The 23,428-nt window shown below is 54.8% G+C and overlaps 1 protein-coding gene across 2 annotated transcripts in view; it reads left to right on the top strand.

Annotated features, from left to right (window-relative positions):
• TMEM104 (transmembrane protein 104) overlaps nucleotides 74-23,428 on the top strand; it is a 54,213-nt gene continuing 30,858 nt past the window's right edge. Inside the window, exons 1-8 of one of the 2 annotated variants that reach the window (XM_018063860.1) lie at nucleotides 74-187; nucleotides 987-1,103; nucleotides 11,228-11,349; nucleotides 14,005-14,086; nucleotides 15,037-15,133; nucleotides 15,851-15,928; nucleotides 19,588-19,687; nucleotides 20,144-20,249. In XM_018063860.1, the coding sequence (XP_017919349.1) occupies nucleotides 1,059-1,103; nucleotides 11,228-11,349; nucleotides 14,005-14,086; nucleotides 15,037-15,133; nucleotides 15,851-15,928; nucleotides 19,588-19,687; nucleotides 20,144-20,249 (630 nt within the window). In that variant the 5' untranslated portion in view covers nucleotides 74-187; nucleotides 987-1,058. Of the gene's footprint in view, nucleotides 188-986; nucleotides 1,104-11,227; nucleotides 11,350-14,004; nucleotides 14,087-15,036; nucleotides 15,134-15,850; nucleotides 15,929-19,587; nucleotides 19,688-20,140; nucleotides 20,250-23,428 lie in introns of both variants that reach the window. The other variant, XM_018063859.1, reaches the window with a different exon arrangement.

Below are 23,428 nucleotides of genomic sequence, written 5' to 3'. Positions count from 1 at the left end.
CGCAGCCCCGCCCCCGCGAGGCGCCCAATCCGCGCCGTGCGCCCCGCTCGCGGCGCGCGCGGAAAAGGTGGGCTCCCGGCGCGGACGCATGCGCGCTGCAGGCGCTGGTGCGGGACAGCTGGCGCCGGTCGCAGCCTCGGGGATCGCAGGCAGCGGCCGCGGCGGCCCGGAGCCGGCTTCGCTGCAGGTGTCGGGGCGAGAGGCTGGGGGGACGGGGAGGGGTTGGGTCGTGCCCAACTCGGGGCTCCTTCAGGAGAGAGGAGGAAAATGGGGAAAAGGATCGGAGAGGAGCGAGAGCCCCAGGGCAGGTTGGGGGACGTGGAGCGGAGGCCCTGGACGGGGCTCTGGAACAAGGAGTTGGGTTGGGGGGTGGTGACCTCAGAAAGCCCCCAGCCCCTTGCCCCAGGCGGAGGAGACAGTTATTTGGCTGCTCTGTTGCGATCGTGAGCTGGCTGTTGCTGGCATTGAATGGGGATAACAAGAGTGTGTTAAGGAGACACTTGTGCTGGGTGAGACTTAGTGGCATCCGAGGACCCTTAAATCACTTGCAGTCTGAGCGGCAATGAATACATGCCCTGCACAGCCAGGGAAAGGTAGAAAGAGACCACCCAGGTGTCACCATACAGGGAGATACTTCTGTCCCCGCTGTCTGGTGCCAGATGTTGAGGCCATAAAGTGTCAGTCGCTCAGTTGTGTCCGATTCTTTACGACTTCACGGACTGTACCCTGCCAGGCTCCTCTGTCCATAGGATTTTCCAGGCAACAATCCTGGAGTGGGTTGCCATTCCCTTCTCTAGGGTGTCTTCCCAGCCCAGGGATTGAACCCATGTCTCTTGCATTGCAGGCAGATTCTTTACTGTCTGAGCCACCCAGGAAGCCCCTGAGGCCTTAAGCATCTGATTAAAGGATGGGGAGGGGGTAGCCCTGCAGACATCCCCAGCCGCTGTCTAGGTCCATGAGAAAGCTGAAGTCTGTTCTTTTTCCAGGGAGCCGCAGCAGCTGCCGCCCTAGCGAGGAAGAAACGTTGACCCCCGAGGGACCCTTCCTCACTTTGGGAAATGGCAGGCGAAATCACAGAGACCGGGGAGCTCTATTCTCCCTACGTGAGTTTCACTTTGGGGGCCTAACTTGCCCACATCGGTGCCCTTGGCTTCTAGAGAAGCACACTGCTTCCTCTGGACTGTGCTTGTGAGCCCAGCAGCTTTCACGGCTGGGGTCTGGGAACCCAAGTCAGCAGCAAGCCATGGTGAACAGAGGATGAGAGTCAGATTTGTTAACTCTTTACGTGTTGCTCAGAGAGCAGTCAGGAACACAAAATGGACTTGCTTGCCCCTTATTTTTATCTCAGGGCTGCTGTCTCTTGCAAACTGTGAGGTCAGTTCATATGGATGGGGGCTGTTGACTATGGGTTTTGCTCCACTCAGCAGTTTGAAACCACTTCACTTCTTACCTGAACTTTATGTTGCACAACTTTTATAGTCTTGGATGACGTAAGAGGCAGAGAAAGCACGCGGAGACCTCCAGTTGTGGTTTGCTGGAACCTGTAATTAGAACAATTACAATGATGGATTTCTCACCGTTGTGCGTCTGCGTTACCCTCACATACACTCAGTTTATCTTCTTTGTGTTATAAAAGATTGGTCATGGTTCCATCACGGAGTCCTCTTGCCTGGGTGAATAGTTGAAGGGCTGGAGGATTGGAATAATCAAATGATTGATTCATGTCGTTACCAAGTATTCCAGTGCTGCTGAGTATCCCAGGAAAAGGCAGCACTGCCTTAAGTAGCGAAGTCCTCTTTCCTGAAAGTACAGCTGCCCTGCTTTGCACTTCCCTGGGGATCTATGCTCCTCTGTCTCTGCGAAGTTGGGATGTGATGGATAAGGATCCACCTCTGAGAAGAGCTGACAAAAACCCTCACACCGAGGTCCTGTGCCATTCGTGTGTGACTCCAAGGGCCCCTTCTTCACCTCGTATTTTTTTTTTTTTTTTTGTCTGTGTTGGATCTTCATTGCTCCATGGGCATTTCTCTAGTTGTGACCAGCGAGGGGCTGCTCTCTAATTGCAGTGCTTGGACATCTCGTTGCAGTGACTTCTCTTGTTGCAGTGGAGTGCAGGCTCTAGGAGTGTGAGCCTCAGTAGTTGCGGCTCCCGGGATCTAGAGCACAGACTCAGTAGCTGTGGGTCACTGGCTTAGCTGCTCCAGGGCATGTGGGATCTTCCCCGATCAGGGATCAAACCCTCTTCTCCTACATCGGCAGGCAGATCCTTTACCCCTCAGCCACCAGGGAAGCCCCTTCCCCTCATAACTGATCAGGTTAGTCTTTCTTGAACCTTGAAATGGATCGGATTATGCTCCTTTCATCTGTGGAATTATGTAACAGCCACAGCCTCCTCTGGGTATCATCAATGACATGTCCACACTGTGTATAAACGTCACCAGGGCTCCTGTGTCATCTTCCGACATCTGTAAGCTTAGAGGTGAGGAAATGAGTTATTTCTGTAGCTGAGCCTTTGGAAGAAGAGCCTTTGATGTGCCCAGTTTCCTTGGGCTCCAGCTGTTCAGTAATCATTTCACACGTCAGCATGTGCCCACAGGAAATGGGGCAGTGAGACTTAAAGGCCTCCGCAAATTCCGCTTTTTAAAACTCTTTCCCTCCATCTCCTATGTGTTGGGTGTTGTTCAGGTCTGCGTTCAAGGGCCTCCTCTGGGTATTGGCCATAAACAGCGGCTCATGTTCTCCAATCGTGCTGGTGAAGAGAGAGGCAGGGGAAGGTGGATGGTACTGAGGGTGAGGTGGCAGTAAGGAGGAGTTAGCGGTCAGGGTTTGAGCCGAGGACACGCACCCTGCCTGAGGTTTCCGTAACTGCCATCCTGCGAGAATGATTCTTGATCCCCTGGGAGACCAGGAGGGTTGGAGATGCACTCCCCACCTCCCCGCACTGAGCCCAGAGGGACTGCGGAAGAGACTTGACTGCAGGCGCTGCTTTCCTCTGCAGCTGAATTCCCCTGCTCAGCAGAGCATAGGCGGAACCGTGCTGGCTGCCTTGGGAGAGCCTGACGCTGAGCGGTACATCCCCAGCCCCAAGCCACTCCCTACCTTTCTGTGCCTGTTGTGAGATCCTGCCACTCGTGGGTGTCAGGAGTGTTTGCCTTCGCCTGCGTTCTTCTGCATAACCGACGTGTGATGAGCCTTGCAGGGGGCTCAGATGACGAGCCCTCTCAAGGATAGTGGGGGTCACAGGAGCATGGTTCAGGCCTGTGCACCTCGCCCTCATAGGTGACCTCAGAACAGGCTTGTCTGTGTCCCCATGTATGGGGACCACAAGTGGCACGGGACTGAAGGGATCCTGTGGTCGAAATAGAGGAAGAAGGGGGTCCCTGCCCACAGAGAGGCAGCTGCTGAGGCCACCCCCCGCCAGCCTGTCTTGCCGAAGATGGGTGACGGTGCTTTCGAAGGAAAGAGGGCTTGTTTTGCGGCCTGAAACCCGAGTTGTTGCTTCCCCATCTCCACCGCCTTCTGTTTCCTGTGACAACTGTCGTTGGGGAAGCCGTTGAAAGATGCCGGTAACGCCGACCTCATGCAGGAACGCTGCGCCAAACCCCTAGAGAGTGGTGGGGGGCAGCAGGTCCCAGGGTCAGCCACAGGGAAGACTCAAGAAGGGGAGGAAGCTCGGTCTGCAGGGCTGCTCCACTGAGACCCTACTCCTCTGCTTTCTGTCTTGCCTCCCTGGAGGCTGTCCCCACAGAACAGTCACCAACCAGCAGAACAGGGGACCCCACACACACACCAGCTTCCTCCTGCCTCACAACTGCCTTCCACCCGACCTGGGGCTCAGCTCAGGTTTGCTCCTTGCCTGTTTATTCTGCTCCTTGAGATCGGTCCTTTCTAATCCCCTTGACAGAAAGTAAAGAGGGTTTAACTCTGGCCAGGAAGGTGGAGACACCATACATTTTCCTGTATGGTTCCCCCCGCCGGCTACCCCCAGGCCCAGAATACTAGCCTCAAACTGAAAAATAGCAACAACCCAAGACAAATGAGATTACCCATTTCTGCTCCTAACTGCCAACAGTCGATCACTAATTAACTTCTTTGTCAAAGTCTTAAAGGGTCTTTTTCACTGAGATCTATTTGAAGCTTCTTTTGGGAGTGTGTTTATTTCACTATGCGTTTATCAGCAGTGGTTCTCAGCTAGCGGCTGTCTTGCCTACCAGGGGACATCTAGCAGTGTCTGGAGACCCCATCACTATCACAACACAGGGGCGAGGTGGGGGCTGCTGGAGTCTAGTGGCTAAAGGCCAGGGATGCTGCTAAACACCCCGACAATGCACAGAACAAGCCCCCACAACAAGGAATAATCTGGCGCCAAGTATCAGCAATGCTCTGTGTGAGAAACCTTGCTTGACAGTAGACACTTGGCTTTTACATCCCAACACCTTCAGCCATCCTTGAATTCACAAATGCCTTTTGTACTTAATTTCCCCATGAAAGTTTTTTGGGGGGTGGGGAAGGAAGGGCTGTGTCATGGCTTGCTGGATCTTAGTTTTCCAGCCAGGGATTGAACCTGTGCCCCCTGCATTGGAAATGTGGTCTTCTAGGTATGACCTAAATCAAATCCCTTATGATTATACAGTGGAAGTGAGAAATAGATATAAGGGACTAGATCTGATAGACAGAGTGCCTGATGAACTATGGATGGAGGTTCATGACATTGTACAGGAGATGGGAATCAAGACCATCCCCAAGAAAAAGAAATGCAAAAAAGCAAAATGGCTGTCTGAGGAGGCCTTACAAATAGCTGTGAAAAGAAGGGAAGTGAAAAGCAAAGGAGAAAAGGAAAGATATACCCATTTGATTGCAGAGTTCCAAAGAATAGCAAGGAGAGATAAGAAAGCCTTCCTCAGAGATCAATGCCAAGAAATAGAGGAAAACAATAGAATGGGAAAGATGGTGGCTCAGAGGTTAAAGTGTTTGCCTGCAAGGCGGGAGACCCGGGTTCAATCCCTGGGTCGGGAAGATCCCCTGGAGAAGGAAATGGCAACCCACTCCACTATTCTTGCCTGGAGAATCCCATGGACGGAGGAGCCTGGTAGGTTACAGTCCACGGGGTCACAAAGAGTCAGACACAACTGAGCGACTTCACTTTCACTTTCAAGAAAATTAGAGATAACAAGGAAACATTTCATGCAAAGATGGGCTCAATAAAGGACAGAAATGGTAGGGACCTAACAAAAGCAGAAGATATTCAGAAGTGGCAAGAATACACAGAAGAACTGTACAAAAAAGATCTTCACAACCCAGATAATCACAATGGTGTGATCACTCACCTAGAGCCAGACATCCTGGAATGTGAAGTGGGCTTTAGGAAGCACCACTACAAACAAAGCTGAGGGAGGTGATGGAATTCCAGTGGAGCTATTTCAAATCCTGGAAGATGATGCTGTGAAAGTGCTGCACTCAATATGTCAGCAAATTTGGAAAACTCAGCAGTGGCCACAGGACTGGAAAAGATCAGTTTTCATTCCAATCCCAAAGAAAGGCAATGCCAAAGAATGCTCAAACTACTGCACAATTGCACTCATCTCACACGCTAGTAAAGTAATGCTCAAAATTCTCCAGGCTTCAGCAATACGTGCACCGAGAACTTCGAGATGTTCAAGCTGGTTTTAGAAAAGGCAGAGGAACCAGAGATCAAATTGCCAACATCCGCTGGATCATGGAAAAAGCCAAAGAGCTCTAGAAAAACATCTATTTCTGCTTTGTTGACTATGCCAAAGCCTTTGACTGTGTGGATCACAATAAACTGGAAAATTCTTCAAGAGATGGGAATACCAGACCAACTGACCTGCCTCTTGAGAAACCTGTATGCAGGTCAGGAAGCAACAGTTAGAACTGGACATGGAACAACAGACTGGTTCCAAATAGGAAAAGGAGTACGGCAAGGCTGTATATTGTCACCCTGCTTGTTTAATGTGTATGCAGAGTACATCATGAGAAACTCTGGGCTGGAAGAAGCACAAGCTGGAATCAAGACTGCCGGGAGAAATATCAATAACCTCAGATATGCAGATGACACCACCCTTATGGCAGAAAGTGAAGAGGAACTAAAGACCCTCTTGATGAAAGTGAAAGTGGAGAGTAAAAATGCTGGCTTAAAGCTCAACATTCAGAAAACTAAGATCATGGCATCCGGTCCCATCACTTCATGGCTAATAGATGGGGAAACAGTGGAAACAGTGGCTGACTTTATTTTTCTGGGCTCCAAAATCACTGCAGATGGTGATTGCAGCCATGAAATTAAAAAACTCTTACTCCTTGGAAGGAAAGTTATGACCAACCTAGATAGCATATTCAAAAGCAGAGAGAGACATTACTTTGCCAACAAAGGTCCGTCTAGTCAAAGCTGTGGTTTTTCCAGTGGTCATGTATGGATATGAGAGTTGGACTGTGAAGAAAGCTGAGTGCCGAAGAATTGATGCTTTTGAACTGTGGTGTTGGAGAAGACTCTTGAGAGTCCCTTGGACTGCAAGAAGATCCAACCAGTCCATCCTAAAGGAGATTCAGTCCTGGGTGTTCATTGGAAGGAATGATGCTAAAGCTGAAACTCCAATACTTTGGCCACCTCATGCGAAGAGCTGACTCATTTGAAGTGACCCTGATGCTGGGAAAGATTGAGGGCAGGAGGAGAAGGGGGCGACAGAGGATGAGATCGCTGGATGGCATCATGACTGAATGGATATGGGTTTGGGTGGACTCCAGGAGTTGGTGATGGACAGGGAGGCCTGGCGTGCTGCGATTCATGGGGGTCGCAAAGAGTCAGACACAACTGAGTGACTGAACTGAATTGAACTGAATCACTGGCCTACCAGGGAATTCACATTCCTATAAAACTTCTGGCTGAAAACCATCACTCTCTTAGGTCTCTTTGCCTTCTCTTAACTTCTATCATGAGAACCATCACCAGAGCCATTTTCCATAAAGAAATGAGGTTCTGCTCTTCATAAGCGTTACCACTTATAAAAGCAATATTCAGGGGACATCCTTGGCGGTCCAGTGGTTAAGACTCCATGCTTCCACTGCAAGGGGGCACAGGTTCGATCCCTGGTCAGGGAATTAGAAGTGGTACAGAATCCACCTGCCAGTGTAGGAGATGCCAGAGATGCGAGTTCAGTCCCTGGGTCTGGAAGATCCCTTGGAGAATGAAATGACAAGCTGCTCCAGTATTCTTGCCTGGTAAATCCCATGGACAGAGGAACCTGGCAGACTGCAGTCCATGGGGTTGCAAGAAGTCAGACATGCCTGAGTGACTGACACACTAAAGTCAAAATGAGCCTGAGGACGCTCACATCTTTGAAAAGTCAATTCAGAAGGCTAGCTGACACCCTCACATTTATTCTCGCAACGTCTCCCTGGGCCAGGACTCTCGGCAGGGGAAGCACCTCGTGCTGGTGGTGTGATCCAGTCGAGAGCCAGAGGAAGACAGCTCAACTTCTCTTGATCTTTCTGGGATCCATCCAGGGATCGAGATGAGACTGGGACGTTTAACACGGGACTGGGATCTGCCTCCGGGATCAAAGTGAGACTGGGACAAAGACCGTCAGGTTCACGGCAGAGGGAACTGAGCCAGGGCCACCGAGGGTTCCCATCTCGAGGCCGTCTGCCAGTCACCCCGAGAAATGCAGAGAGACGCAGTGAGACAGAGCAAGCCTCAGACTTAGTAACAATAGGGGAAAGATAAACACCTCAACACCAAAAACCCAAACTAGGGCATCAGAAGTGCTCTCAATCCAGGGCTTTGAAACTGGGAGCAAGAAAGACTTGGGAGACTGGGAAGGGCCTTGTAATGGGCACGGCATTGGAGTGGGCACCGCCTCCCCCCGTCCCATGGTGGGTGGGAGTTGAGGGGCTGGGTGGGAGGCGCAGGAGCTTGGTGCCCTGAACAGAGCTGTGTCCTCTCTAGAGGACGCCCTCCCATTTGTCCAGCACTCCGATGGCCAATCAACCCCTGCCCCGAGGCCTGTCTCCCTTCCTAACCACCGCCTGGCCCCTCCAGCCTCCCTGTCACGGGCCCCAGGATGGTGACCAACACTCCCTACTTCTCTTCTTCCTTTTAAATCCGACTGAGGCTCATCTGAGAATGGGTCCTGACTTAGTGTTTCTGATTTAGAATGCAGCACACGGTTCAGTGGGGTGTAGGGAGATCAGTTAGGAACCTGCTGTTGTAGTTCAGGCCAGAAGTGATTCATTTGAGTTATAAAGAGAGCAGTACCCACTACAGAGTCTGCTGCGTGGTAGGTGCTTGTTGATTCTTTTATGGATAGTTATGTGTGTATGTTCAGCCCGACCTCCTAAGTCGGCCGCCCGCTCCCGCCTTCCCCAGTCAATCCTATTTTAGTCAGGAAGTCACACACTTGAGCATCCTACTGTCAGTTCACCCAGCCCCATGGAAGTCATTCGTGTTCTTGGAGTCCAGTTTTTCCATCGGTTCTGTACACTTCACCTGATGATTGAGGGCAGAGGGACGGTTCCAAAGAATTTTGCAAGCGCTTTTGTGAAGGCTCCTAGGAATAAAATCGCCAGCACTGAGATAGGGAGGGAAAGGCGGTTCTGGGGCCATTCTGGGGTGTCTAGGTGGAGGGGGCTCGCAGGCAGAAAGGTTCGCGCTAAGAGAAGCACCGTCCTCTTCTGTCCCCCGGGATAATTAAAGCCGTAGGCTCGAGTGATGCTGCTGAGGACGAGATACACAGAGAGAGAGACTGCCAATGTCAGAACCGTAAGAGAGGTTAGAGACTAACAGCCGTTGGGTTAGGAGGTCGTTGGTGATTATATTTTTCTTTTTGGTTTGTTTTTTGTTCGGTCATTGGTGATTTTTTAAGAACGCAGTTTCAAGAGAGTTCTAGGGATGGAAACCACAAACTGTGGGACACGAAGGCAGAGGCTATAGCTGCTGCTGCTGCTTTTATCTCATCTTTTGGCTGCGCTGGGTCTTCGTTGCTGCGTGGGCTCTTCTCCAGTTTCAGGGAGCGGGGGCTACAGTAGCTGCTCGGGCTTCTCATTGCGGTGGTTGAGGAGGGGAGGGAGGAGGCACCAGTTTTTGAGTTCGGAAGGGGCGATGCTTGGGAATTCCCTGGGGTTGCAGCTTCACTGCCATAGGCCCAGGGGTCGCTCCCTGCTTGGGGAACTGAGGTCCTGCAAGCTGCTTGGTGCAGGGAGAAGAGAAAGGGAAGAGTGAGGCTTGGGGAGTGTGCATGGGATGGTCTCCGTTACCTCTGTAGCATTGCTAGAGGTACAGCCTTCACTTGAGAGAGACGGGAGCCCCGGGTCTGGGTTTTGGAGACTGAGGTTTGGAGCCTTTTCGTGGGACATGCTCACAAGTCCACCGTGAGGAGGAAAGAAAATCTGATGCCGCCGACCACAGTGGAAGAGACCCTCATCCGTCAGAGGACTCAGCGTTAGAATTGCTTTTTTAATTTTTTAAAAAGCTATTTATTATTATTTATTTGTTTATTTGGCCGCACCGGATATTACTTATGGTGTTCGGAATGTTGAGTTGCAGCTTTTGAACCTTAGTTGCAGCAGGTGGGAGCTAGTTCCCTGACCAGGAATGGACTCTGGGCCCCTGCCTTAGGAATGAGGAGTCTTAGCGACCGGACCCCACTCCAGTACTCCTCCCTGGAAAATCCCATGGATGAAGGAGCCTGGAAGGCTGCAGTCTATGGGGTCGCTGACGGTTGGACACGACTGAGTGACTTCATTTTCAATTTTCTCTTTCATGCATTGGAGAAGGACATGGCAACCCACTCCAGTGTTCTTGCCTGGAGAATCCCAGGGACGGGGGACCCTGGTGGGCTGCTGTCTATGGGGCCGCATAGAGTCGGACACGACTGAAGTGACTTAGCAGCAGCAACAACAGCTACTGGACCACCAGGGAAGTCCCCTCATCGTGAGGATTTTTTTTTTAATTCCAGGAGCCTTTAGCAGCTTCATATTAGGGAACTGAGGAAGCGGATGCTGAATCATCTCTGAGGCCCAGGGTCAGAAAGGTTAGAACAGGGAAGATGTGGGGAGCTGGTGGGGCAGTGCCAGCTTTCAGGAACCAGCCAACTGTCAGTGAGGCCACGGCCGAGCGGGAGGCCTGGGGAGGGAGGGCCGGAACTGGGCAACACAGGGAACACAAAGGCAGATGGGTGAGGATGGACGGGGTGTGGGAGCTGAGGCTTCGGGTCAAAGAAGAGAATTTCATGGTGGAGATCTTGAAAAGGGAATCATTGGAATTAGCTGAGCTGGAGAGTAGGTGTGAACTCAAGCTTCAAACCTGAAGTCAGTGACTCAGCAGTTCCACTGGGAGGTGGGTTGCCAGGGGTGACAGGAAGTTGGGAGTGGCTCCCAGTGAGTAGGGGGTTTCTTTAGGGGGTAATGAAATGGAATTAGATGGTGGTGCTGACTGCGGAACTTGTGAATATACTGAAAACCTGTGTACTTTAAACGGCTGAACTTTATGGCACATGAATTATTATAGCTCAATTTTTTTTTTGTTTGTTTGTTTTTTTTAAATTTTGGCTGTACCACAAGGCTTGCAGGAGGATCTTAGTTCGCCAGCCAGGAATTGAACCTGAGTCCCAGCAGGGGAAGCACCAAGTCCTCACCACTGGACCGCTGGGGAATTCCTTCTCAAATTTAAGAAACGAGGGCAGGAAAAGGGAACCAGCATGAATGTTGACATCCCAAAGGGCAGTTGCAAGGATGGGTGGGGAGGAGGACTGGGTTGCGTGCTCAGTGGTCTTGGAAAAGTAGGGGGTTTTTTTGGAGGGTCAGCAATGTGGGTTGGTCTGTGTGCCAGGTCACCCCAGACTTGTTGGCCTGTCCTCAGGAAACCTGCAAGGGGGTTGAGCAGAGAGCTGCCATCTAAGATGCAGCTCCAAATACTATGCACTGATGAAGTGATGGGGGTGATGACTCGAAAGAGGAGGGTAAAACCGAGCCCCAGAGACTTTTTGAAAAGACGGATGGACCACGGGCTTTGGTCGCCCAGCGTGCAGCTGCAGATCCCGCCTCCCTGGAACCCGAGAGGAACCCTCCCTTCTTACGTGCCCTCCTGGCTAAGGCCTCCTGGGCCTCCTGGTTTCCACGGGTTTTGTCATAGCCCAGAGTCACCCTTGGGAGCTGTTGGGGGTGGTGAGGCTTGTCAATTTCTGGGCTGCTCAAATGTTGCCTCTCTCGGTTCCAGGTCGGACTGGTGTATATGTTCAACCTCATCGTGGGCACCGGTGCGCTCACCATGCCCAAGGCCTTTGCCACAGCCGGGTGGCTGGTCAGCCTGGTGCTGCTGATATTCCTGGGCTTCATGAGGTAAGAGGCCATCCTGGAGTTGGGGGTGCTGGGGGTGAAACCGGGGGCACCTCCCCGGGGAGCCCGAGCTCTCTCCATCCATCTAACAGAGATATCTGGTAACAGGTTCGCAGAGCAAGGAGAGGAGGCCCAAAGGTCTTGGGGCGGCGGGGGTTCACGCTGATGGAGTAGTTGCCCACCCCCCATCACTGGGAAGTTAAGACCTCTAGGGACTTCCCTTGCGGTCCAGTGTGGTTAAGACTCTGAGATTCCACTGCACAGGGCACAGGTTCCATCCCTGGTCAGGGAACTAAGATCCCACATACCCTGAGGCACAGCAAGACATTAGCAGAAAAAAAAAAAAAAAACAAGCGGAGACCTCCAGTTAGGCTCCAGGATGTCTCATGTGGGGCTCACGTGTTTCTTCCCCGGCTGGCTTTCCTCCTCTGCTGCGCCCATAATTTCTGAATGTGACCATCGGCGTGTGTTCCCTGAGAAGTTCCCAGCCAGCCACAGAAGAGATGCCAACTAACGTTTCAGGTGATCCAGGCAATCAGCTCGGAATTTAGAGTTTGTTTAAGATAGTTTCACCGAGCAGCAGTGATAAGCAGGCAGGTGCAGCCATATTCAGGTGTTAATCTCACATGGCTCCGTGCCCAGCAGCAAACAGGAGGCCCAGCCCTCGGGCACCCGCTCCGTGAGCAGGTGTGCGTGGCTCACCTGGGATGCGGCAGCTGGTGCCTCTGCAGGCCACTCCTCGGGGAACTCACAGGCAGGGGCCCCAGGCTAGAGAGGGATTCTGTTGTTCCTGTTTAGTCACTAAACAAGAAGTCACTTGTTTAGCTGCTCTTTTGCAACCCCGTGGGCTGTAGCCCGCCAGGCTTCCCTGTCCATGGAATTTTCCAGGCAAGGAGACTGGAGGAGCTTGCCATTTCCTCCAGGGCCTCTTCCCGACCCAGGGATCGACTCCCGTCTCCCGCACTGGCAGGCGAATCCTTGACCCCTGAGCCACCCGGGAAGCGCCACAGAATTCAGTAGCTGAAGTCAACTAAGGCTGCACGGGGCTGCACGGGGTGGGAAACGGCCCTGTTTTTCCCTTTCTTCCCGTGTTTTCCTCTGGGGAGGTTGTATGTAGCCTCAAGGTACTGTGGGCTCATTACGTCCTGCAAGCTCTGTGGCCAGGAGCCCTAGACGTCCTTGTCCTCCTGTGACTCCGCTGTCCCCTTCAAAGGACCTTCAGCACAGGCAGCCGCCTGAAAGGGAAGTGGTTATTGGGGGCACCCAGGCAGGGGCCGCCACGCAGGGGCTGCCACGCCCCCCCAGCCCATTATATTCCAGCATGATCCATGAGCTGGCTTCGTGCAGCCACGAGAGCCTCTTTATGCCTTAATTAAGATGGATTTTAGTTTTACTTCCCAAAAGAAGAGGCAATGGAAAGCCCTTAAAATGGTCACTCAGGCAAGATAATGAGAAACCTTTCTAGGAGGAGCTGCGGTAGCTGGAGTTTCAGGGCTGGCTGCCCCACCCCCATTGGCTGTGGGTTAACTCCTGGGCACCCCCCACCCCCCGCCCCCGTCCCCACCGCCTGACTGCCAGCCTGCGGCAGGTGCCAGCACCCGAGGTGAGCCAGGGGGGCCTGCGGGAAGCCCGCCTGCCCAGCAGCTTCAGGAAAGAGGGAGGTGAATGTTCCTGAATGTTCCACCTGCTCCGTTTCAGCAGGGGTGGGGTCACTCCGGTTTTCGCAGCAGGAACCCGGCCCTGCCCTGTAACGTCTGCTCACAGAGCATTCTTGCTGTCAGCCCAATCTCTCCGGTTTCCTTAAAAAAAGTAGATTTTTCTCTTCACTCTAGTCTCACTTCTCACAAAGGTCTGATGCTACCTCCCAATCTCCGTTTTGATTCGGGCCAGATTATTAGGCTATTAAAATATTAACACATTTTCATCTGTTAATATGTTTTAACTTATTAATTAAATATGTTGATTTATTGCATTCTTTCTTCATTTACTTTAATAGCAAACATTAAAATAACAATTATTTTAATATTAGCCAGGTTATTAGGAAAGTAAAAGTACCCCCTACCCCCCCAAGAAGTAAAAAGGGGAGGGTGATTCCAGGGCCAAGCACCCTTTTCAGTTATCCACACCCGTGCTCCGTTCATCAGCGTGTGTAAGTGGGGGTTGACCGCTTGCCCAGCGAAGAGACGTGAGAGCTGCCCACTGCCCTTCCCTGAAGCCCCGGGCGGGCCCCTTGTGGACCGGCTTCCTCCTCCCAGTATAGAGCCTCATCTGCTGTCTCTCTACCCCCCATCTCTCCCACCTCTGCCCCCAACAGGCCCCTCCTGGGGTGCTGTACCACCTTGCCCCCGAGTCACCTCTCCCCCAAGGTCACACTCTCTCCTTCCATCAGCTTGATTCACACCCTGGTCTCCTGTGCACTGAGAATATGTTCTAAATATAAACAGACATCAGGGCGAGCCCATGAGGCACCGTGGAGGCACACACACCTTCGTACAGGGTCAGACCCATCCTAGGACTTGGGGTACCTTCCTCAGCAGAGAGAATGCTTTGGGCTGGCTGGTTGGTCGGGTCCAGTTTTCAGTGGCTTTTCCTTTTATCTTGTGCCTCCTCCAACCTCCTCCCTGCCTTTGGCGATTAACCCGTGGCCTTTCCCTGCAGCTTCGTGACAACTACCTTCGTGGTGGAGGCCATGGGGGCGGCCAACGCTCAGCTCCGCTGGAAGAGGATGGAAACCCGCCAGGTGTGTGGGCCACCCTGGGCTCCGTCGTGGAGCCGCTGAGTGCAGAGAGCGGGCCAGGCCTCTCCCCGCACCCCCTCCTGACCGTGGGCAGCTCCGGAACCCGGAAACGTTAAAGAAAGTTACTCAGTCAGTCGTGTCCGACTCTGCGACCCCATGGACTGTAGCCCACCAGGCTCCTCTGGCCAAGGAATTCTCTAGGCAAGAATTCTGGTGGGGGTTGCCATTTCCTTCTCCAGAACCTGGACTTCTCTGGGCATTAGTGAGGAGCTGAAGTTCGCAGCCATGTCAGCTTCCAGAATATGCACAGCCTCTGCTGTTGCGCCCTCCTCACCCGGTGCTCTCCGCCATCCCCTCCTTGCTCCCTCCTCCCCCGATGCTCTCCAAGCATCCACTCAGGCTCCCTCCTCCCCCGGTGCTCTCCGCATCCCCTCCTTGCTCCCTCCTCCCCCCGTGCTCTCCGCCATCCCCTCCTTGCTCCCTCCTCCCCCGGTGCTCTCCGCCATCCCCTCCTTGCTCCCTCCTCCCCCGGTGCTCTCCGGTCATCCCCTCCTTGCTCCCTCCTCCCCCGATGCTCTCCGGTCATCCCCTCGTGGCTCCCTCCTCCCCCGATGCTCTCCGGTCATCCCCTCCTTGCACCCTCCTCCCCAGTGCTCTTCGTCATCCCCTTCTTGCACCCTCCTCCCCAGTGCTCTCCGATCATCCCCTTCTTGCTCCCTCCTCCCTCAGTGCTCCCTGAGCATCCCCTCCTTGCTCCCTCCTCCCTCTGACCTGGGAACCTTCATCCCAGGACCCGTGATGCGCCTCTGACCCTCTGATGGGACAGCCCGGAAGTATGGAAAGCTCCCTGCTCAGATGCCTTCTAGGAAGAGAGAACGAGCAAGCAGGCTCTCCCTTGGGTGTCCCCTTTCCTTTCCTGTCTTCCTTACCCTCCGCATCCCGCCCCCTCCCAGGAGGAGGAAGACGACGACTCCTCCTCGGCCTCCGACAGCGACGTTCTCGCCCAGGACAGCTACGAGCGGGCGGAGAAGCGGCCCATCCTGTCTGTGCGTAAGTCTTGGGGTTCCGGGCTGGGCCGCGCTCCCCTCTGGTCCACGGGGTTCCCCTTCCTCATGGAGAGGGCTCAGGGCAGGGGCGGGGGTTCTCTCTGCAGAGACCCTCTGAGAGCACTTCCCACCTGAGGGCTGATGCCAGGAAGGCAGCAGGGAACATACAGCAGAGCCGCAACCCTGGAGCCGGGCCAGGCTCCCCCCTGCTGGATCTGCCGCCAACTGTTGTCTGCAGCCTGGGGAGGGCCCTTGACCTCGGCCCCTGGAAGCCCGAGTCTGTGTCAAGTCTGTAACTTCCCTCCTTCCTGTCCCACCGGACAGAGACACACCCAGAGCCCAGCTGAGCCAGGGAGGCACCCCCGCCTTCCCACTCACCCCACAGTGAGCATCCCTGGCTCCCTTTCTGTAGACATTTTCTCTTTTCCTTTATTTATTTATTTTTTGGCTGCACTTGGAGGCACATGGGATCTTCATTTCCCCACCAGGGATCAAACCCATGACCCCTGTGATGGAAGCTCAGAGTCCTGACCACCAGGGAGCCTCCTCTATGGGCGTTTTTAAAAATGTTTCAAGCAGGAAGCACAAGGAAAAGTTTTCTTAAGAGTTTGAGCCCCTTGGGATTTCATTATTCTGGAGGATTCAGCGAACCCAGCACCCCTCCGAGGAGCTTGTCCTCGTGGGAAAAAATTACACTCCCTCTTTGCTCTTGGCTCCACAGAGAGACGCGGATCGAACCTTTTCGAGATCACAGACCGGGTGGAGCTGGGACAGATGGCCTCCATGTTCTTCAATAAAGGTGGGGGTGCTTTCTCCACGTGGGGAGCGGGCAGGAAAGCTGGTGCCTTCCCGTGGGCCAGGGCACCCAGGTCGGGGGTTCCACCTTGCCTGGTGACAGGGCACGGGAGAAGGAGGAACGGATTCTTGGCCTGCGAAGCCACCTTGCTGGGAGGCCTGAACCCGTTCAGGGTGTTCTCTTGGTTCCCTCCCTGTTCAGTGTATCGGGAATAAAAAAGCAGCCAGTGGTAAAGGATCCGCCTGACAATGCAGGAAACATGGGTTCAATCCCGGGGTTGGGAAGATCCCCCGGAGACGGAAATGGCAACCCACTCCAGCATTCTTGCTTGGAGAATCCCATGGACAGAGGAGCCTGGTGGGCTATAGTCCATGGGGTCGCAAAGAGTCAGATACTAAAAAACAACAACTCAGCAACTATGGGGCTTCCCTTGTGGCTCAGCTGGTAAAGAATCCACCTGCAATATGGGAGACCTGGGTTCGATTCCTGGGTTGGGAAGATCCCCTGGAGAAAGGAAAGGCTATCCACTCCAGTATTCTGGCCTGGAGAATTCCATGAACTGTATAGTCCATGGGGTCACAAAGAGTCGGACACGACTGAGCGCCTTTCACTTTCACTACCAACTATGGCTCACAGAGGCTGGGTCCCAAACAGCTTTCCAGTGGGGGCGGCGGGTGGTTCTCTTCCTTTTTCTTAATTGCCTCTGCCTTGTCTCTTTTCTTCTGGACTGTTGTGTCTAGGACAGCCCAGAGCACCCCACTCCAGTGACGGCAGGGTGGTGTGTGGCTGTGTGTGGGGAGGGTGTCTTCACAGTGGTCGGCAGAGGGCGCCAGGAGCCCGTGCTCAGGGCCGCTGTCTGGACTCTGCAGGGCTGGTCGTGACCTGCTGGCGTGCTCCACCTGCTGCCTGGTGGGATCGCAAGGACAGCGGCCAGCTCAGATGCTGCCATCCGTGTCGGTTGTTCCGGCAACATCTTAGGCCTCCATTCCAAATCTTGTTCTTCTGGGAGATGATCTGTTAAAGGGTTTAGTTTTTGTAATGCCCGAACCTTCGCAGAGAGTCGGACACATCTCAGGAAGTGCTTGACCTTGCAGTTACCTTGGGAGATTTTTCTGCCCCTTCATCCAAGCCCCACTGTGTGCAGAGGGGAGCGTCTCCACTGGCTCTTTCCTGTCTTGAATGTGACTGCACTGAGCTGGAGCCACGGCGGAGACTGTGGAAACTAGAATCTCCTTGGCTGTTTCTTAGGACATCAAGCATCCACTTATCACCGTGGTGGGATGGGACGGGAGATGGTGATCGAGGTCACCCCAGAGCCTGCCTCTGCCCTTCCCCACCGGACCAGCCTCAGAGAGAACTCTCAGAACTCATCAGACCGAGACTGGCTGCGTCTGGGCCTTCTGTGCTCTTCTTTCGTCCCATTTCTCTCTCCCTGTCTCGTTATAAGAGACTGCCACTGCACAGCCTCCCGCCAAACGCAAGCTTCTGAAACAGAACGCACATCGAGGCGAGGGCATACACCTCTTAAACCTCCTTCCTAATCTTCGTGTTTTACAGTCCACTCTGATTTCTTTATAAGAATTCTAGGAACTTGCAGTTTCGGGTTTTTTTATGTTGTTGTGTATGAGTGCCCCGCAGTCTAGACTTCTAGGTTACCCGACACTGATGGAAAATGAACATACTCATTCGAGAGCAGCTCAGATGTAGAGGACACCCTCCCCTCATCTGCTCCGGGGTTTCTCAAGCTCGGCTCTGTTGCCGTGTGGCTGGACCCTCCTTCACTGTGTGGCCTGCCCTGCGTGTTGTAGGACATTGAGTAGCACCCTTGACTTGTCCCCACTAGTGGTCAGTAGCTCTTGCCCAATACTGACAATCAAAAATGTCCTCAGACTTTGCCAAATGTCCCCAGCAGGAGGTGGGGCGCACAGTCGCCGCCCCCCTCCCCAAACTGGAATCACTGCTCAACTCAATCCTAATTCACCGATCAGCCCATTACCTTTGGAAGGGCTGCCAGCCTCCATACAAGGCTCCCTGGGGGTCCAGACTCAGTCCTGTAATTAGAAATGCCAGGCCTGGTCACTGCGGTCCTCAAGGAAGTGCACTGATCCTCCCACTTTGTGTCTCGTAATGAAATTTATTGATCAGGGAGGGCCAGTGGCAGTTTATAAACAGCTGACATGAGTGCACTGCAGGCAGAGGAAAGGCTGGGAGCAAGGAGGGGCAGTGACCCCCGCCGCCCACAAGACTTGAGGGGGAGCCGGACTCAGAGCCCAGGGGTGAGCGGCGGTGGCCCCCCCAGGGACCGCCGAGCTTGGCCATCGGCGCTCTCTGAAACCCTCCAGGGTTCTTCCAAGAATAGTATCTTCTGAGTCGTTTCCCCCTAGACTCCTAGGAGCAGAGCCAATCTCAAATAGCCCAGGAGGAACTTGTCCCTGACTGTCCCCTCCCACCACCCCTGGGGACCCAGAGGCTCTTTGGAGCCACCAGGATTAGAAGCGAACTGACACTTCATTTTTCTTTCTGTTCTCAGTGACACCAGCAGCTTGAGATCAGTGACACTGAAAACAAGCCATCAGTTTGAAAAGGAGTTTGAGGCTGGCTGTCTGGGGCCATGACCCTGAGATTGTAGGGCCCGGATGCTCTTTTAAGGCACTTTTACACCGGGTCTTTATAGCCGGAATCACGTGTGGAATTTAGCGCGGGCTGAATTCTCACTGGACAGGATTAGAGACGGTCAGGGACTTGCCAGGGTCAGGAAATGAGGCTGGCAAGATTACGACCAGAGCCAAGCTCCTGGGTCCTAGTCCAGGCCCCTCCTTGGGAGAGAGGGACCAAGGTTGGCCTCTGCAGAGGGACCTTCCTTGTCAGCATCCTCCCCGCAGGTGATTCTAGTAAGAAGGAACGTGAGCCGCTCCCCGCACCGAGCACACCGGGCCAGCCTTGCCCTTGGGTGCTTGGTGACGGGCCACATTTATGAAACACTCAGTGTTTGGGAATCCAGGGCTTTTCACTCTCTTGTTTTCAGCTTCCAGGCTTCCCTGGTGGCTCAGCTGGTAAAGAATCCGCCTGCAATGCAGGAGACCTGGGTTCAGTCCCTGGCTTGGGAAGGTCCCCTGGAGAAGGGAAAGCTACCCACTCCAGTATTCCAGCCTGGAGAATTCCATGGACTGTATAGTCCGCAGGGTCGCAAACAGTCAGACACAACTGAGCGGCTTTCAGCTCCTGGAGCTGGGCCGCTCCCTGTTACCTTCTTGCTTTTCAGTCCCTCGGGCCGCATATGGCTGCAAAAGATCCCCGGCCCAGGCCTGCTCTGGGGTTCAGGCCCCTGCCTCGGGCCATCCCCCCTCGTCCCCGCCCCCCCTCACTGGGCAGCCTGTCCCGAGCGCAGACGCCTCCAGGTCCTCCGCGGCCAGTGCAGGCCCCACGCTCGCTCTGCAGCCGGTCTGGGTTCAGAACCTCTCTGATCCAGCCTGGCCCAGCCCCCCACTCTCATGTGACAGCCACGAGCAGATGCGTCTCCCGCCAGCATCACGGTGTAGGCAGCCGGAATGAGAGGCAGGGCTCAGGGAAGGCCTTCCCCACTCCGCTCAGAGAGCAAGCCACCGTCGTGGGAAAAGCAGGCGGGAGGCTGGCTCCCTGACCGACGGCTCTGTTGCTTCCAGTGGGGGTCAACCTGTTCTACTTCTGCATCATCGTCTACCTGTACGGGGACCTGGCCATCTACGCCGCAGCCGTGCCCTTCTCCCTCATGCAGGTGACCTGGTGAGTGTCCCCGCCCCACCAGCTGCAGCCAGGTGGGCTCCCTCAGGCGGTCGGGACCATGTTTTCTCTGGCGGAAGCCCAGCACTGAGCGACTCCATCAGCGTCCCCAGCTGGTCGGTGTCCGAGGCCCTTCTCTGCACGTGCCCTGGCCAGCCATGTGTCCTGGCCTGTGGAGACACATTCCTCACCACTGTCCCTCCCCGGCCTCGCTGGGAAGGGGTCTGGGGTTCCCACCGGGGGCTCCCGAGTGGCCGAGAAACGGTGCAGTGGAATTAGGGGACGGTGCCTGCCCCCAGAAATAGGAAAGCCTGCAGGGTCAGATCGTGGGACCCAAAGCCGAAGTGCGGGGCAGGGCATCGAGGTTCCGCGATTGCCCGCAACTGACAGAGGCAGGTTCTGTCAGCTTCCGGCCAAGCAGGGAGGCCCACACTGAGCCACGGTTCTCTTCATCAGCAGCGCCCTAGGCAATGACTCGTGCGGCGTGGAGTCCGACACCAAGTACAACGACACGGACCCGTGCTGGGGGCCCCTGCGCCGCATGGACGCCTACCGCATCTACCTGGTGAGTGGCCAGCCGGGCGGGACCCGGGCCTGTGAGTCGCCTTCACTCTCGGCTGGAGCTCTCCCCAGAGAGGAGCGTCGACACAGCTCCACACCCTGGCTGGTTCCTGGGCTCTTAGTCCTGGTCGGAAGGTGGATCATGTCACTATAGTGCCAGCCTCAGGGAGTCCAGGCCACCAGGCCTCTGTCATATGTGGTCTGGAGCTGGCATTCAGGTCGGTGCCAGCTCCAGGGTGATGAACTCTCATAAACTTAGCTCAGGGTTTCAGGGCACGCTTAGCAAAGCCCCGTAAAGAGGCCCCGGGCTGGTTTTCTGGAAGCTTTTCCTGTTTTGACCTTCCACCCTCCCAACTCCACGAGCACGTGAGTGGATTCCAGGGCAGATTCCTGGCTGGGCGGGTGGGACTGAGCTGTCTCATGGAGACCCTGATTATGGGCAGCTTCCCGCATGAGGAGGGGTCTCCCCTGCTCTCTGTAGACAAGGGAGGATGAATCTCCAGGCTCCGTCTTGATTGTTTTGTGCTGTTGTGGAGAGGTTGGGGGTTGGAGGGGGGTGGAGCTGAGTGACACGCCCCATGAGTCTTGGGTATCTGTTTTTGCCTGGTTTGCAGGCGGGACTCAGAAATGGTTCCCTCTCGCGTGTGCAGCGTGTGTTAAGACTCTCCGATTCCTCTTGGTGCTCCTCAGCCCTGACACAGATTTAGGGGAATTAGGTGACACACAGCTCGACACGTGGCCGCCTGGCTGAGGGGGAGCACGAGGCAGAGCCGTGAGAGAGGCAGGGGGCCCGCCTCTTAATTGTCCGCATCCTCCAGCCGTTCCGCAGCTCCGAGGCTGTGCTGTTCAGCTCTGAATTCCGTTCACGGCCTGGGACTGGTTCTGCCTTCCTAGCCCCACCCTCTAGACCTGCCCCCAGGGTAGTCCTGTGGTCCAGCCCCGGGAGACACTCATTTTCCTCCGTTTCTGGAACAGTCTTGATGGTCAGCTCCAGCCAGGAGTCTGTCTTCTCGGAGAACTGTATCTCACCTGAGGTCCAGTGGGACCTGGGTGGCAGGTTTTCCCAGCCGCACTCCCCCACCACTCCCCACCCTTGGGGGCAGGCAGAGGACTCCGCAGGACCCCCAGAAGACTGGAGGCCCACTAGCCTCTTAGCATCTCAACAAACTGTGATTGATAGAATTAGCAAAAGCGTTGGTGAGTACGAGGACCCGTCTGGATCTCTGACCGACATTGCAGAAGGAGGGGGTTGAGGAAAGGGCCCAAGAGGCTCAGCACAGACCTGGGGGCAGGTCCAAGACTGAGGGTCAGCGGGGGAGCCCCTCAGGTGGGTCCTTCCCTGGTGGGGCCGCTGAAGGCTGTGCAGGGTCTGTCCAGCACATCCCCCCGCCCATTTGCAAAACAGACGTGGAGTGCAGGGAGTGCCGGCTGCTGCCACGGGCCCGGTGAATTATTTAGCACCATTATTATTGCCTTATTAAATCGTTCCTCCTCTTAGTCCTGTAAACCTTCCACATGATGGAAGCCTCCCTTCCTGAATCTCAATAACTCTCTGGGCGAACAGAAGGAACCCTTCAGGAAAGCAGACAGGCATTAATTACTGCCTTCATCTCCCAGATATTACACTTATAACTCATGACGCTAATTGCCACCAGGCCCCCACAAGCCACACAACACAGGATGCGAGGGGGGGCGGGGGGGCACGGAGCGGGGCGGGGAGCGAGCAGAACCAGAGCCCAGAGCCCTTCCACTGCGGGGTGTTGACACCCTCCCACCTCCCCCGGCCGCTGCTGCTAGGGGTTTCTGTTCGCTCAGGTTTTCAGTTCAGACTCGCTCTTCTGCCTGGTTTGGAGAAACTCCAAGCAGGCGGACTTCGGCGCCGTCTCAGAAGTTATTTTACAGCTTCGCGTGTGGCCCCCGGGGTCCACAGCCTCCGCAGCACCGAGCCTCCTGACCCTAAACACTGGGGGCTCCGTCCCCGTGCCAGCACCCCCTGTTAGTGCGCCAGAAGAGGCCCAGTGACTGAAGGACGGGGTCGGCCGACCTGGGCTTCCTTCCTCGGTCCTGGGCGCTCTGTGCTAATGGCGCCTTCCCTCCCAAGTCTGGCCTGAGGGGCTCACCCCTGTGTCCTCGCTCCATCAGGTGGGCCCTTAGGTCGCGGGAGACGAGGGGCGTTCTCTTCCCTCACCTTCCCGCCCGCCGCCGCAGTCATTCATGTTTGGAAGATTGTCCTTCCAGGCTAGAGATTCCCACCACAGCTCTTTCTTTCCTCTCTTAAATATTTATTTGGCCGCACTGGGTCTCAGTTGCAGCGTGCGGGTTCTTTTTAGTAAACATCACGTGAACTCTTAGTTGGGGCCGGTGGGATCTAGCTCCCTGACCAGGGATCGAACCCAGGCTGCCTGCATTGGAAGCGCGGAGTCTTAGCCACTGAATCGCCAGGGAAGTGCCCCCCCGCCCCCATGGCAATTCTTTCTGCCAGCTGCTTTGCTGCCACGTTGGGCAAGACAGCAGGTGGGTTTCAGGCCCCTTTCCCACTCCAGACAGTCACTTCCTTGTCTCAGGTAAACTGTGCTCCTGCCCAGCCTGCCTGTTTCAAAGGATCTCTGATAGCCACTTCTTGTCTTTTCCAGGCCAGTATAATCTGGCTTCTACTTTACGATTTAGCTTTTAGAAAGTCCTTGGAAATCATCTTTTCCGTGCCTCCCCGGCAATGCTGCTGAGATGCACACACAGGACAAGAACACTTAGGATATTAACTGCCTTCAGAGGCCAGCCTGTGTATAGCATCGTGAGTGCTTGTGAGAAGGGAGCTTCCTCTACCCGCAGCCACCAGTGGCCTCCCTGAAGCCCTTGACCTTAACAAACGGAAAATTCCTCCTGCCCTCCCTTGGCCCATGAGCTCCATCCACATCCTGTGATTCCAGTGCAGCTGATCTGAGTCAGGTTTCTCCGTCTCCTCCCTCCTTGGGGTAGCCACAGGGCGCTGTAAAGTTGAGGATGGTCCCTCGAGTCACGTGTGCCCTCCAGGCATCCCAGCAAGATGCCATAGCTGGGACCAGTGGTAGCCTGGGCCCCGTCCAGAGGGCCCACATGAGTTAACATCCAGATCTGATCCTCAGATCCCCGCCCCATCTCCAGTCCTACCACCCCACCCCACCCCACTCCTCTGAAGGATCAAAT

The sequence above is a fragment of the Capra hircus genome, chromosome 19 (genome assembly GCF_001704415.2).
Source record: "Capra hircus breed San Clemente chromosome 19, ASM170441v1, whole genome shotgun sequence".
NCBI classification, from domain to species: domain Eukaryota; kingdom Metazoa; phylum Chordata; class Mammalia; order Artiodactyla; family Bovidae; genus Capra; species Capra hircus.
The sequence above is the reverse complement of the archived record's forward strand: the minus strand, read 5'-3'. Positions and strand labels throughout refer to the sequence as shown.